The 13,918-nt window shown below is 36.2% G+C and overlaps 1 protein-coding gene across 1 annotated transcript in view; it reads left to right on the forward strand.

Moving 5' to 3' along the window:
• Positions 1-13,918, forward strand: part of clstn2 (calsyntenin 2) — a 145,833-nt gene that overhangs the window by 88,641 nt on the left and 43,274 nt on the right. Inside the window, exons 3-5 of the mRNA XM_024274145.2 lie at positions 5,609-5,804; positions 7,714-7,825; positions 9,352-9,448. Coding sequence (XP_024129913.1) covers positions 5,609-5,804; positions 7,714-7,825; positions 9,352-9,448 — 405 coding nt within the window. The remainder of the gene's footprint in view (positions 1-5,608; positions 5,805-7,713; positions 7,826-9,351; positions 9,449-13,918) is intronic.

Below are 13,918 nucleotides of genomic sequence, written 5' to 3' on the forward strand. Positions count from 1 at the left end.
TTTTTACCCATCATGCAGATCCCTTTTTACACATTCGCTAAACTAAATTATTTGAGCAGATTTATTTTGTGATATGATGAAACTTCATTTATGTGCAAACATGCAGTTGCAGTTCATTTGCAGTTGCAAATCTTTATGGCCTTATTTTGAGTCCATAGTTTTCTATTGTTTGTTTTTTAGTCAAAAAATTAATTCCTGTTTGTTCCACCTTTAATTTTAAGACTCAATATTCACCATACATAGTAAATATTTATACTTGTCATTATCATTTTAAATACATGCGATGCCTTGTGCAAATGCACACCAGAAAGAGTGTAATTAAGAGTCTCAATGTGGGGCAGGAAGGGAAGAATGTGCAATCCAGTCACTAATTAAACTAGAACTACAACAGTGAGATGAGTGCTAAAGACAGAAGAGTGACAGCTCAAAACTGAATGAGTCTCCATCTGCTTAGAAAACTACTGCAATCAACGTTCTTACACACACACCCACACGCACAAACACACACACACATACTGTCAAATACTGATTCTTGACTTTGTGTTTCCTGCACAGACAAACAGACGCACCAGATGGAGTGTCAGCGATGTTTGATTAAGAAGAGGAATAGCTTATGTTTCTGGCTCCCTAAAATAGAAAAAAAAAAATCTGGATTCAAGTTACTGTAAGGCAGAAACTTTGCTCTCATTTTTCCTGATTTAAGTTAATTCAAAACCTTATTTTTTTGGCAAAGTTGTCAGCTTGAAGTCTAATAGTGAAACGCCTTTAACTGAAAGAGAAAAAGAGCAAATGAATCACAAGCTCTGAACCCCGCAGAGGACTGAACGTTTCTTCATTTTTCTGTGTTGTTTTCATTGCTTTTTTTGTCAGATCTGTCAGCCTACTCAATCTTTTTGACAGATTTGATTCAGGTTAAACAATAGTTGATTTTTAAGTCACAGAATGTCACCCACATCTTCAGCAATCCTCCGCTGCAACATCATTTCTCATTTTTACTGTCAGATGATTGTAGGTTGACATTCATGCAGCAGTTACATGTAAATCCTAGTTTCTTTTAGTTTACATAATACTACATTTTAAAAACTTTTCTCAATGTTTTTTAACAAAAAAATCTCTAAAGAGTAAGCAGATAGAAAAAACATATACTTATTCAGTTCATGAAAGCATTTTCTGTCACTGCAGTTTCTGTCGCCTGATAACAATCATTTCAAACATTTCATCAATATAGCTTGATTTTAAAATATAGTTTAAAATTTTCATTTTCATAGAGCTTACCACTTAAATTAAGTTTTTCCTCTTTTTAATATTTTTTTGAATAAACTTTGTTTTTAAACCAATTTCAAAGTGAACACTTTATATAATGGGACAGAGGTTTATCACTCAAAGCCAGAATTAAACTTATAATGTAAAAGGCACAATTTTATTTTCCACAGCAGACGTGTAAAATTCGAACAAATTTCTCATTTAATACTAATCTTCTGGTTTGTTCACATGCTTTTCTGGTAGTTTCTATGGTTCAAAACAGAGACTCTGCATTTTCTGCTTGTTTTTCATAAATAAAGATTCATGCATCATGGTTTAAGTTTTAAAATGTGGATAAGCAACTGATACATTTGCCAAGCTGAAACAAATTAAACGGTCCGTCAAGTCCTCTTACCGCAAGAAAACACTAATTAGTTCTGACTCTTTGCAACAACGTGGTCCTTTGTGAAAAATCATTTTCTCATTAATTGTGTTCATCCTGTCCATTGCCATTTTATTGTCAATTTAACATTTCATGTAAAACGTACAGCTCTACAATTTCCGTCGATGCAGTTTTTATTCTGCTCCGGCTTCCTTTTGAATGACTATAGTCAATGACTTTTGTTTTTGCTGAATTCTCTCAATTTGACACGGCAACACAGCCAAACGTTGTTTTGTTGTGTGCCTTTTTTGTAGGAAGTGTATGTTTTTCATTTGAAACTAAGAGGCCAAATGATTATTCTTAATTTCAACCCCCATCATATCAGATACATTCAATAAAGGCCCTGCTGGTAAAGCAAATTGGAAAAAAAGAATAAGTGTGTGAAAACATATGAGTGAAATAGGCTTTCTATTTTCCTTTGCTTCATTTTTATGTCTGTTATATTCCCATGTAGCAGACAAGTGGAAAGCAGGCTTGCTCCCATCCTTTAACTAATAAGCATTGGCCTTCATTTGTGAATAAAGGACCACTGTAGGTTATTATGACATGTTTGTGTAAAATGGTAAATGGGATATAAGTTGCATCTACTGCATATAGAGCTTTTCTACCATTCTTGAAGACCCAAAGCTCTTTACAGCCACAGTCCCATTCACACACACACATTCACACACTGATGACGACTGCCGCCGAACTTTGGCACCTCCATCCACTGGTTCTATAATGCTTGTGCAAAAATTACAAAAGGATATACATTTAGATGAAGTTTGCTTGTGTGGGATTTCTTTAGCAGTAAGATGTCATTTTTCTCCATAAATATGTTTTCCTGTCTGATTCTTACTATTGTCAGAAAAACTTCAAATACAAACAAATAAAAATGAAATATGAATTATTGAATAAAATGTCAAAAATCAATAGGAAGCTGGAAGAGGTAGGTACTATGGATGATGTTGTTTGTCCATTATTTCAGCCAAAATTATTTGCCATGAAGTGATACTGGATCATCATCCAATCAGTGATGCCCTATCGTACCTACCTTTCCCGATTTCTTATTGTGGTTTGTTATTTTCTCAACATTTCACTTTGATTTCTGGAAACTTTTATTTTCCGAAATGTTTCATTTTTATTTTGTTTTCCTTTTGTGTCATTGAGAGCAAAAGCAAAGAAGAGGACAAACTGGTGAAAGCTGAAAAAGGAAGAATGTTGCATAACTTTTAAGAAGCAGTTGAAACAGACAGTGGGTGGTCAGGAGGTACTCCCAGATGACTGGATAACTACAGCTAATGTGATCAGAGAGACAGGTAGGAGTGTACTCGGTGTGTCATCAGGAAAAAGAGTTGATAAGGAGACTTGGTGGTGGAATGAGGAGGTGCAGGAGTGTATACGGAGTAAGAGACTAGCTAAGAAGAAGTGGGACACTGAGAGGACTGAGGAGAGTAGACAGGAGTACAGGGAGATGCAGCGTAAGGTGAAGGTAAGGTCAAACAAGGGGCTTATGATGACTTGTATCCATGGTTGGGTTGTAAAGAGGGAGAGACTGACCTACATAGATGAAGGCAGAGACCGAGATGGGAAGCAGTACGTTAGGGTGATTAATATAGGGAGTGTAATTATCAATACTGTAATGGAAAGATGGAAAGAATACTTTGAAGAGTTGATGAATGAAAAATGAGAGAAACCAAAGAATAGAAAAGGTGACTGTTGTGGAGCAGGAAGTACCAAATATTAGTAAGGGTAAAGTGAGGGAGCATCGAAGAGGCACTTGGTCCAAGTGGTATACCTGTGGAAGAAAGAGCACTACAGATGCAACATTTGCTTTGTGGATGTTGACAGAGAAGTACAGGGAAGCTCAGAGAGAGCTCCACTATAATTTTATAGATGTGGAGAAAACTTATGACAATGCCCAGAGAGAAACTGTGGTATTGTATGAGGAAGTCTGGAGTGACAGAGAAGTATGTCCGAGCAGTGCAGGACATGTATGAGGGCTGTAAGACAGTGGTGAGGTGTGCTGTAGGGGTGACAGAGGAGTTCAAGGTGGAGGTGGGATTACATCAGGGATCAGCTCTGAGCCCCTTCCTGTTTGCAATGGTGATGGACAGACTGACGGATGAGGTTAGACAGGAATCACCATGGACTATGATGTTTGCAGATGATATTGTGATTTATAGCGAGAGTAGGAAACAGGTGGAGGTTTGGACTGGAGACAGAGTACATGTGATTGAATGAGAGGGACCAAGTAGAAGAAGGAGGTTACAGGAAAACGAGATAAAGAAGATGGAGGATTTTAAGTATATAGAGTCAACAATCCAAAGTAATGTGCAGGCAGGGTGGAATGGGTGGAGAAAAGGGATATGAGTGATTGAAGAGTTTCAACCCAAATAAAAGGAAAACTATGGTGAAACCAGCCGTGTTGTTTGGTCTAGACTCTAGAGGCTGTGCCACTGAGGAACAAACAGCAAGCAGAGCTGGAGGTACCGGAGATGAAGATGCTGAGGTTCTCTTTGGGAGTGACCAGGATGGATAGGATCAGGAATGAATACATCAGAGGGACAGCACATGTTAGAGGTTTTGGAGATAAAGTCAGAGAGGCCAGACTGAGATGGTTTGGACATGTCCAGAGGAGAGTCAGTGAATATATTGGTAGAAGGATGCTGAGTCTAGAGCTGCCAGACAAAATGTCAAGAGGAAGAAGACATGAAGGTGGCTGGTGTTAGAGTAGAATGTAGTTTTAAATGGAGGAAGCCGATTGGCTGTGGCGACCCCTGAAGGGAAGAGCCGAAAAGACAAAGGTTTTTGGAATTTTGTTTTGATTTCTAAGATGCAATATTGTTTTTCTTTTTTTACTTTTACTTGGTTTGCTTTTTTAATTGCCATTGTGACTTTTACATTATTTTTGCATTGAGTGATTAGTTGATGTGATTTGGACTTCAGTGCCAATGTAAATGAGGCACTTAGAATTGTTAAAGCAAAGTTAAACTTAGGAATAATGATGAACTTGACTAACTTGACTTCAAAAGCTCAAAAAAAGTAATCTATGAAAGATTTTTTATCAACAAGTCAGAGCTCTTAAGAATTATTTTCAGAAGGTTAAAGTAGAAAATTAACTCTTCAGTTAATGTCGAAGTCCACGGCTTCACTTAAAAACACAATACAGAGTGGGCGAATGCTGATGGAGAAACCTACCTTGTTTCTCCAACTGTGTTCTCCCACTCTGCTGGAGAAACCTACTCATAAGGGGCTGTACTCTGTAATTTTGTGAGCGAGTCGTGCTGAGCAAGGGTTCTGTGCAGAAATGAAACAGTCGCTGACATCAGAGGGAATATCTAGACTTTAAGAAAAAGCAATTTTATCTATTGTTAGTTTTTAGTTCGTTGCCCACAGTTTGAATCTTCCTCAACTTTATGATTGATTTGGGAGCTGCTAATGAGTTTGGGAAAATGACTGTAGTAGGGAGGGCAGCTGGGGCAGAAACAAAATAATAGAATTTTACCAGAACAGAATGAAGACAATGAAGAATAAAAGTAATAGTTTCTTTTTCAAACCGTAGACCAGAAGTAAAATGATTTTACTGGACGTTTTTCATCCGAAGACGTCTTTTGTTTAAAGACTTTTTAGAGCATTAATGTCAGTGATATGTTCTTTTCATTACTGTGAAATGAGGGCAGAGGAAATTAGCCATTTGGGTGTTTAATGTCCCTCTCACAAGTTTTACTCAATTTTTCATATTCCATTTTTCCCCAGTCTTTCTTGTTCATTCTTAGTTCGGCTAACTGTACAAAAAATGAACAAAACAGGTTTTAAATGAAAATATTCTTGCTTTACACTTGAAAAACAGAATAATTTGTTAGAATACCACTAGAATTAAACAGCTTTATGTTTATGTGATTGTAAAGGTTGTTTCTTTTTACTCTTTCTTTTGCCTTTTAGGGGAGATTTGCGCCTTTAAAGTTTTTGGTCAGGATGCTCCGTTTGAAGCAGTGGTGCTAAATGGTACATCAGGAGAAGGAGTCCTGAGGGCCAGTAGTCCTGTGGACTGTGAGAGCCAGAAGGAGTATACCTTCATCATCCAGGCCTATGACTGCGGGGCTGGACCTGATGGGGCTGACTGGAAAAAATCGCACAAGTAAGTCCACCTCGTGTGTGTGTCTGAATGTGATCTTACTTAAAAAAAACAACACAAATGTACATTGAAAAAATACATGATTTGTATTGCTCACTTAAATATTATTGTGAGAGAAGTGCTGATCGGTGTGGTTCATTTCTGTGTGAATCTACACTTCCAACTGGCAAAAAAGTAAGCAAAGACTAAAATGATGAGAGCAATTAAAGTAGAATTTAAGGACCCACTCTGATCATCTTTTGATCTACTTTAAAAGCGTTCCCAGTAGTATTTTAAATATGACTATGCTATTTTTAGACAACGAAACATATATTTTTTTAGGATATATTTTCTGCAGAGTGGCAATAGCTTATTAGAAATTTGACTCTGAGTTGTGGGAAGGAAAATATATTCTGGAATCAAGGTGTTAACCAGCAAACTCATTACCACTTCCCAAAGTTTTTGATCCAAATACTGCCCTACACGACTGTAATACTAAATACTATCCTGTGTTGCACTTGGTCTGATTTAGTCAATTTTTCCAACTATAAATGTTCACCAAATGTATGCACTTATTTAGAAATTATGAGGGAAAAGCTGTCAGTTTCAAATCTAGGTTGATGTACTTCAGTTAGCTTACTACAATTTTTTACAGAAAAAAAAAATCCAGTTCATCTTAACTTTATCCATGGAATGCTATTTTTGGCAAAGGAAGCTCAAAGATGTAATCCCTTATTTAGGGCATTTATAGGGAGGCTAAAAGGAAAGGAGACACATTTTGCTCTAAATTGGAGGAGGTCTCCTGCAGAGCCAGTCTCCAGGGATGGCAGCCATCTGCTTTGACTTTTTTGGAAGGGTAATATAGAGAATTAAATAACCAAAATTCCTGTTCCTTAAAGGAAAAAAAAAGAAGAAGTAATAAGAAAAAGGGGCATCATTGAAAGTTGGAAGACTAAAAAGCACTAAAAAGGGTGAAGGTCATCTATCCTTGTTAGATTTGTATAACCTGATCTGAAAAACATCCAAACTTAACACGAAATTTGTTAAACCTTTGATATGAAATCTTTGAGAACGTACTGACATTAAAAAGATGATTGGTGACAACATGTTTACATTTATTCGTTTAAAATTTCAATACTTTCTCATAAGTTCTCTTTGATGGATTTGTATATAGCCTACTCCTGTGCTTAGAAATACATGTAACATTTTATTAAAATAGATTTTCCTCCTCTTTTTAAAAATAAGTTGTTTCTTGACACTCAGTGGTAAGGCGGTCTCAGCTGAGACTTGCAGATATGTCTGATGATATGCCTCAGTGATGGTCCATCAATATAATATGGCTCTGTATGTGTCTGCGGTCCTTTGTGGGTTAGATTGACAGGCAGGCAGACTGCTGTGGACAGCAGCAAATCAAACCCTGCGCTCCTTCAGTCAGAGACGAGCAGCTGCTAAAATAAGCTGCAGCTCGATACGGAAGGTGGAGAGGAGCGAGGAGGAAAATTTATCAGCACCAGGATCTGTGATGAATTCCTTTAGTGGGAAATGAACACACACTGTGTACGTGTGTGTGCATTGAAGTGTGTTTGTGTCTGTGTGACATTATCGTGCTATGACATTCTACACAGGTCTCATCAAACTAACATTAATTAGCCAGATGCACACAGTCTCGGATATTATCTGAGTTGCTGTCAGTGAAGGTCACCTGTGAAGAAACTCCTGCGTCTCCATTAAACGTACTTAAGCAGACTTCATGGCAGGCTGCTGACGGCTAGCTAAAGACTTTAGACAAACATGCTTTTTACTAAAAAAAAAAAAAAAAATCTTTAACAGTTTCAATTGTAAGCCTTGCTAAAATGATTTCTAATCTTCAACCTTCGATTACTTTTTCTGCATTCCTTGTTTAATCTTTTGTTTCTTTCATTGTCTCCTGCAGGGCTGTGGTTCACGTCCAAGTGGATGATGTCAACGAGTTCAGCCCTGTTTTTAGAGAGTCCCTCTACAAAGCATCAGTAACTGAAGGCAAGATCTACGACAGCATTTTACAGGTAGAGACTTTAAAGATGGTGCACATCCATTTTTGATTACACTGTTCCCTTGTTTATCGTGGGGGCTAGGTTCTATATAAAACCTGCGATGGGTGAAATCCACAAAGTAGGATTACAGATGTTTTAAAGGGTCCATACTATTTTCTTAAGTCTTTCAGTTATATCTATGTAAATAATCATATACTAAAAACTGAATTATTTAGGATATATGAGTTATTTTTGTTAACTATTTTTATACCCTGAAGTAAAACAACTCGATCTATGAGGCTACACCTTTTCGTTGTTGTTCGACTGTTGTTGAGAGCGCAGTTTTTAGAGGATTACTCAGAAATGTGTTAATGGATCAACATATCACTTTGGGGTTGGTCATAGTGAGTAATGGACATTATAATAAACTTAAAAGCTCACAAATTAGATCATGGTATGGTCCCTTTAAGGCTGTAAAATTCTTCACTACACACTTTTCTCAGACATAAATAAAGATTTTTGCACTTTTCTCTCTTGCTTAAACATTGTAGAATGAAAACAAAAAACTTGAAAACTTCATCGCGATTGAAGATTTATGTCACTCCGTCAAGCTGCACGTGCAGCATCTCTGACATGGCATGAAAAGATTGATTAAGCGTGTTTGAGATGACCAAGGCAGACCCGGCGCTGCGCAGATTGCCTGCAGCGCAGTGTATACTGGTAAGTGTCTGTCACCGACGTCAAATGTGCGCCGTCACGAAATATCGCGGGAAAAGGGAGGGTTGAAGGCACCTTCCTAAGCCAGCGCAGCCAGAAAATAGGTACTGTGCTGGTTTCAAGCTGCCTTAAGAACCACAAAACAGTGCATTGTGGGATATGGTGTCCTGAAAGTTCTTGTAGTTTATGTAAAATAACTGGCGCTAAATGAAGGAAATTAAGTGTTTTGTAACTCTTTCTGGAAGGTAGTGAATCCCTGATGAAAAAATAAACAAGATTTCAAATAATCTGCGGTTATGTGTGTTACTGTTGTCTTTAAAATTAACTTTAATTTCTATTTTGTTTGTTTATGTGGGACAGTGCTCATGGAATTCATCCAGCGGCTATTTTTTATCTGTTTCACTCTGACACGTGTTAAAAATAATATAAAAGACATAACAGCACAGATAAGGGGGAGTGGCATAATAAAATTCAACCGAAAGTTAAGGACAACCCCCAACTCCTTGTTCTCATACAGTCTCGTCACTCACCTTCATCTCAGGCGCCTTTCCCCGCCCCCTCCTGCAGCAGCTTGGTCTCGCCGACGATGCAGGCGAGACACTAGGTCATCTCAAACACACCTATTGACAAGATCAACAGCCAATCAGGACACAGAACAGAATGTGCTGTTAAAAAAAAAGCATGTAAAGTTGTGCGGAAAAAAAATCAGCAAGACTGTGAAGGGTGAACTGCGATATAGCCAGGAAACACTGTAATCCTTTGCTATGAGGACTAAATCAATGATCATGCATCTCTATTTTTCTTTATATTTATGGAGGTCTGACTGATTGTTATTGTTGCAGGTGGAAGCTTGGGATCAGGACTGTTCACCGCAGTACAGCCAGATATGCAACTACGAAATCGTCACTCCTGGAACGCCATTTGCTATCGACCGCAATGGTAACACATTGTGTTATTTTCCTTTAAGTAATCATTAATCCTTAAAGACCCACTCCAATGAAAATTGTGTTTTTTTAACTTGTTCTTTTGGGATTTTTCTCATTATGAAGGACATATATAAAAAAATTAAGCTCAAAATGTTTTTTTTAATATATATTTCTTCTTTTAAATTACTATTTAATCAGGAGCAGATGGAAAAATGCTGTTGGAAAAGGCTTGCAGGGATATAGAGTTGTTTATTTGTTTGACCTTCATAGTTTTCTTGGGGAATATTAAAAAATATTAAATCATGCACCAATCAATTTTTTTTTTATCTTATCAATTAAATTTTAAATTTCACTGGCACACGTATATTTATTTTATGTATATTTTTTTTTTCAAATTAGTTCTACTTATTTCTACCTTTCATGTTAAAATGGATTCACTGATATGAACGATCTTCTTCTTCTTTGATGTTACTTTTCTTTATTTAAGGATTAATTTTAAGTTTAGGAAGAACTCCATAAATAAATGAATAAATAAGTACTAAAGTGCCGTTTGAAAATTTTACTGCAAAAGCAATCACTTTTATCAAATGATGGTAACCTATACACACTGTTGTGCACATGCAGTTTGGTGTCTAACAACAGTGCAGCTTTTTGCCCGACAAACACAAAGCGTTTGATGTTTTGATGAAAGGAAAAAGCAAGTCCTCCGCTCCACGTGGTTTTCCTATGATCTCACAACCTTGTGTGCACATGAATGAGGCTTTGCTAAAGATAGACATGAGAGAGCCGACTTAAATCCAGCAAAAGCACACAGCCGGAAACCAGTGTTCAGACATAATGCAATTGGAGAGTACTTGCTTGTTTGCAAGTACTTGACATTTAGAGTAAAAAATTGTTGTTTTTGGACATGCGTCAAAGCACAAGTTCAAACAAACAAAGTTTGCATTCGATGAAGTAAAAATCGCCAGCAAACAATTTAAAGTCCTGCTCCGATCATCTTTTGATCTATTTTAAATTATGATTATGCTGTTTTTTGCTATAAAAAAAAAATCTGTGTCAATTTCTAGGTTTCTGCAGAGCAGCAGAAACTTGCTTCTGAGTTGGGGTCGGGATTATTGGCACAGAGCAACCCCGCCCCTCATCTCATCGCCCATTTGTTTATATGCTCTCCTACTAGCTTATACCCCCAACCTAACATTAGCAGGGCAACAAAAATGGAGAGCAGCATTGGATCATCTGTACAGTTTTGACCCAGACATCAGCTCAGACGATGAAAACAAAGACGTTAATGGATCTTTTAGACTACAAGTGGATACATCAGACAGGAGTGGAGCAAGGAGCTTGTGTGGCCTGCCCATCATATTTTCAAAAAGGCAAATACAATCATTTTCCTATTACATATGAATTTGAATAAAGAAATACCCAGAAATTGAATTTTAAGCAACATTTTCTTTATATTTGTCCTCCATCATGAGAAAAATGCCAATCTGATGAAAATCAAGTGTTTTTATTATGTTCTCTGGAGAAACTGTGTCCTAGAAAGCAAAACAGGCTTTTGAATGTTGGTAAAAAAAAACTGCATAATCATAATGAAAACCCCATTGGAAACTCGTAAAATAGATGAAAAGATGATTTTATTGGGACTTTAAACGTTATATACATCTTTATCTATGTTGTTTTTCTCATCAGAAGGACAGAGTAGTATTTTTTTATAGATTCAATTCTTAGTAAATCTATCTTTATGAAATTTCAGCCTGTGGATTTGTGTCCCCACATCCACATGATTCTCTTCTGAGTGTGTTGTAGTTCAATATGAAGGGAGACTGAAGGACACTTGTGTGTGTGTCTGGCTGTGTGCTCAATACGACAGAAGCAAACCCTTTTTCTTTACCTGTTTCAGGGTCATTTTTCTTATTTTGCACACACTTTTGTCTGTGTTTGACAGTATTTCGACTGAATAACCTCAATCCCCTCGCAGGCTTAATAACACTGTTTGGAAGGACCAAAAGGCAGGTTATTGGAGAGATTTTATCAGAGACCTAAGGTAACTTTTGGTAGGCATCAGTGAATGCAGCATAAATCTGCAGTTTGATACGGACTCTTACCCAAAATTATTTCTATTCAAGTTATCTTTCAAAAGAAATTAGATTGAAAAGTCAGAACATGTTTGCTGAAGTTGAATTAAATCTTGCACCATTTTGACTTCAATTCAATAAAGCTGGTTTGTGTATTCAACTTTCTACAGTATGAGGTTGACTTTAAGCAAAGCACTTTTTTTTTTTTTACTTTTCCCTCTGGAAGGCAGATGCAGACTCTGTTTGCACGTGACAAAGACAGAATGTCTGGCTGTAAATGATTTGTCAGGCAGCTGAATCAGTGAGTGGGAACTGGCTGCTGAAACAGACATATGCTGGCTGAAAGCGCTGTGTGCTGCAGCATTATGCCTCCTCTGCTTGGCCGGTGTGAATAAGCACAGCGGGAGATACAGAACACTTTTTTTTGTCCAGAATAAATTAGAAATATATAAACAGAAAATAGAACCTTAGAAATAGACTTTTCGAGTGACTGAAAATAAGTGCGTATATATGCTCATTAGATTATTTGAACATTGTAGTCTGTTTAGTAAACTACATATGGTTGAAAGGCACCTTTTCCATTCAAGTGTCACAGATAAAGTCTTCTTAGAGGGCTTGACTCTCCTCCTCTGTCATGTCACTTTGAATCTCCATTTTTTTTCCTTTTGTACCGCTTGGCTGCTGGGCTTAAAGGCTGAGAGTTTGACCCGCCACACTTGAACACACCATCCCTCTTTGCTATAGTAAAGCATTCATACAGCCAAGCCTGCAGATGCAAACAAAAGCATTAGTGAGGATTTCCATTAAAATATCACTACTGTCTAAATAGTGAGGTAGTAGAAGAATATTCCAAAAGAAAGGCCTACTATTCCATATGAAATACTCAAATTTAAAATGAAAACAGGACTTTATTAGAATTTAGAAAAACTACTGACAGACCAGCTAATTTGGTAAATGTACACCAAATATGAAAATGTAACTCGGTAAAACATATAACTAAGAAAATGTATCTTTATTATTATGTATTTATGAAAAAATATGAACACCTTTTTTTATTTCATATAAAATAAAACAAAATGTACAGCGAAAAGAGAATTTTTTTTCTAGAGGCCTTGAGGAGATATTGATGTATCTGACTTAGTGGTTCCTAACCAACACCCACTCAACAGTTTCACATCTTTCTTGCATATTTTTTTTACAAGCATCATAACTTAATAATTAGATAGTAATTTACTATTTTGTTTTCCATTTCAGGGTTTGATTGAAATAACTCATAGTGAGCATTTAAAAATAGGAGCATAATTTTAGGGGAGTGACTTTTTTTGCAACAGTTTTTATAATAAAAAAAAGAACATTTGAAAATATTTTTTGTAAGAAATTGCTTAGAATAGGGTTTTATGTACTTGTAAATCTTAGCTCTTTTTCCCCCCCATTTTGATTTCATTTGGTTTGTCAGCTGTTGCCAATAATTTCCTGTATCGATTAAATTCACCAGAGCTTGGATCAATTTGTTTCCATTTATTATTATTATTAGTATTATTATTGTTTATTATTATTTCGATCCCCTAAATTTAATTTCCATTCATTTCAATTTTGAGATTACACAGTTTACAAATTTAGACACATTTGTTTAGAAATACATGAATAATCTAAATATATGCTTTACAGATTTTCATATTAATCTGATACAGTTCACACACTGTAAAATGTATTAGTATACAGTATACAATGCCATACAGTGTTTTATGGTTTCTCAAACTGAGAAGCTCAAACAATTGTTCTGCCTCTCCTGGAGGCTGTTTCCGTTTGGCCACTAGGTGGCGATCACGCTATAGCATTACACCTCATTCCAGAAGAAGAAAGAATTATGAGCAAAAAAGCTTTAGCCCAAAAAAGGTTACTTAAAAAAACATTTCCTTAAAAGAGTTTAGAAAACTCATGTCTGTGAGTTTATGAAGATGCTCATTTAGTCAGTAATGTATGTTTAGGTCAACCGAGCGTTAGCATTAGCCATCCTATGGGAAATCCAATTATAAGCTAGCATTAAGATAACAGACTTTAGCAATATACGTTAGATCAATCCTTTTTTTATGAGTTGATTTATTAAGCTTAGATCGATTCAGATCGATTCATTGATTTTATTAACCCTGCCCTAAAGATTGGATATCTGACATTAAAAAGAAATTTTGAAATTATTGTAATGTGTAGAAATATATGTTAATAAACTTTGCTTCAATTTACAGGTTTTCTTTAACTATTGATGTTGTAAAGTTTGACATATGAAAACCTTTTTTTATCACAACTTTGTGACTAAAAGAAAATAAAAATTTCGCATGCATATTTGTACTAATATCCTAATCATTTATGATTGCAGAAAACAGCAAGTTCAAGTTATTTCTTGTTTTTTT

Source organism: Oryzias melastigma, linkage group LG17, assembly GCF_002922805.2.
Source record: "Oryzias melastigma strain HK-1 linkage group LG17, ASM292280v2, whole genome shotgun sequence".
NCBI lineage: Eukaryota > Metazoa > Chordata > Actinopteri > Beloniformes > Adrianichthyidae > Oryzias > Oryzias melastigma.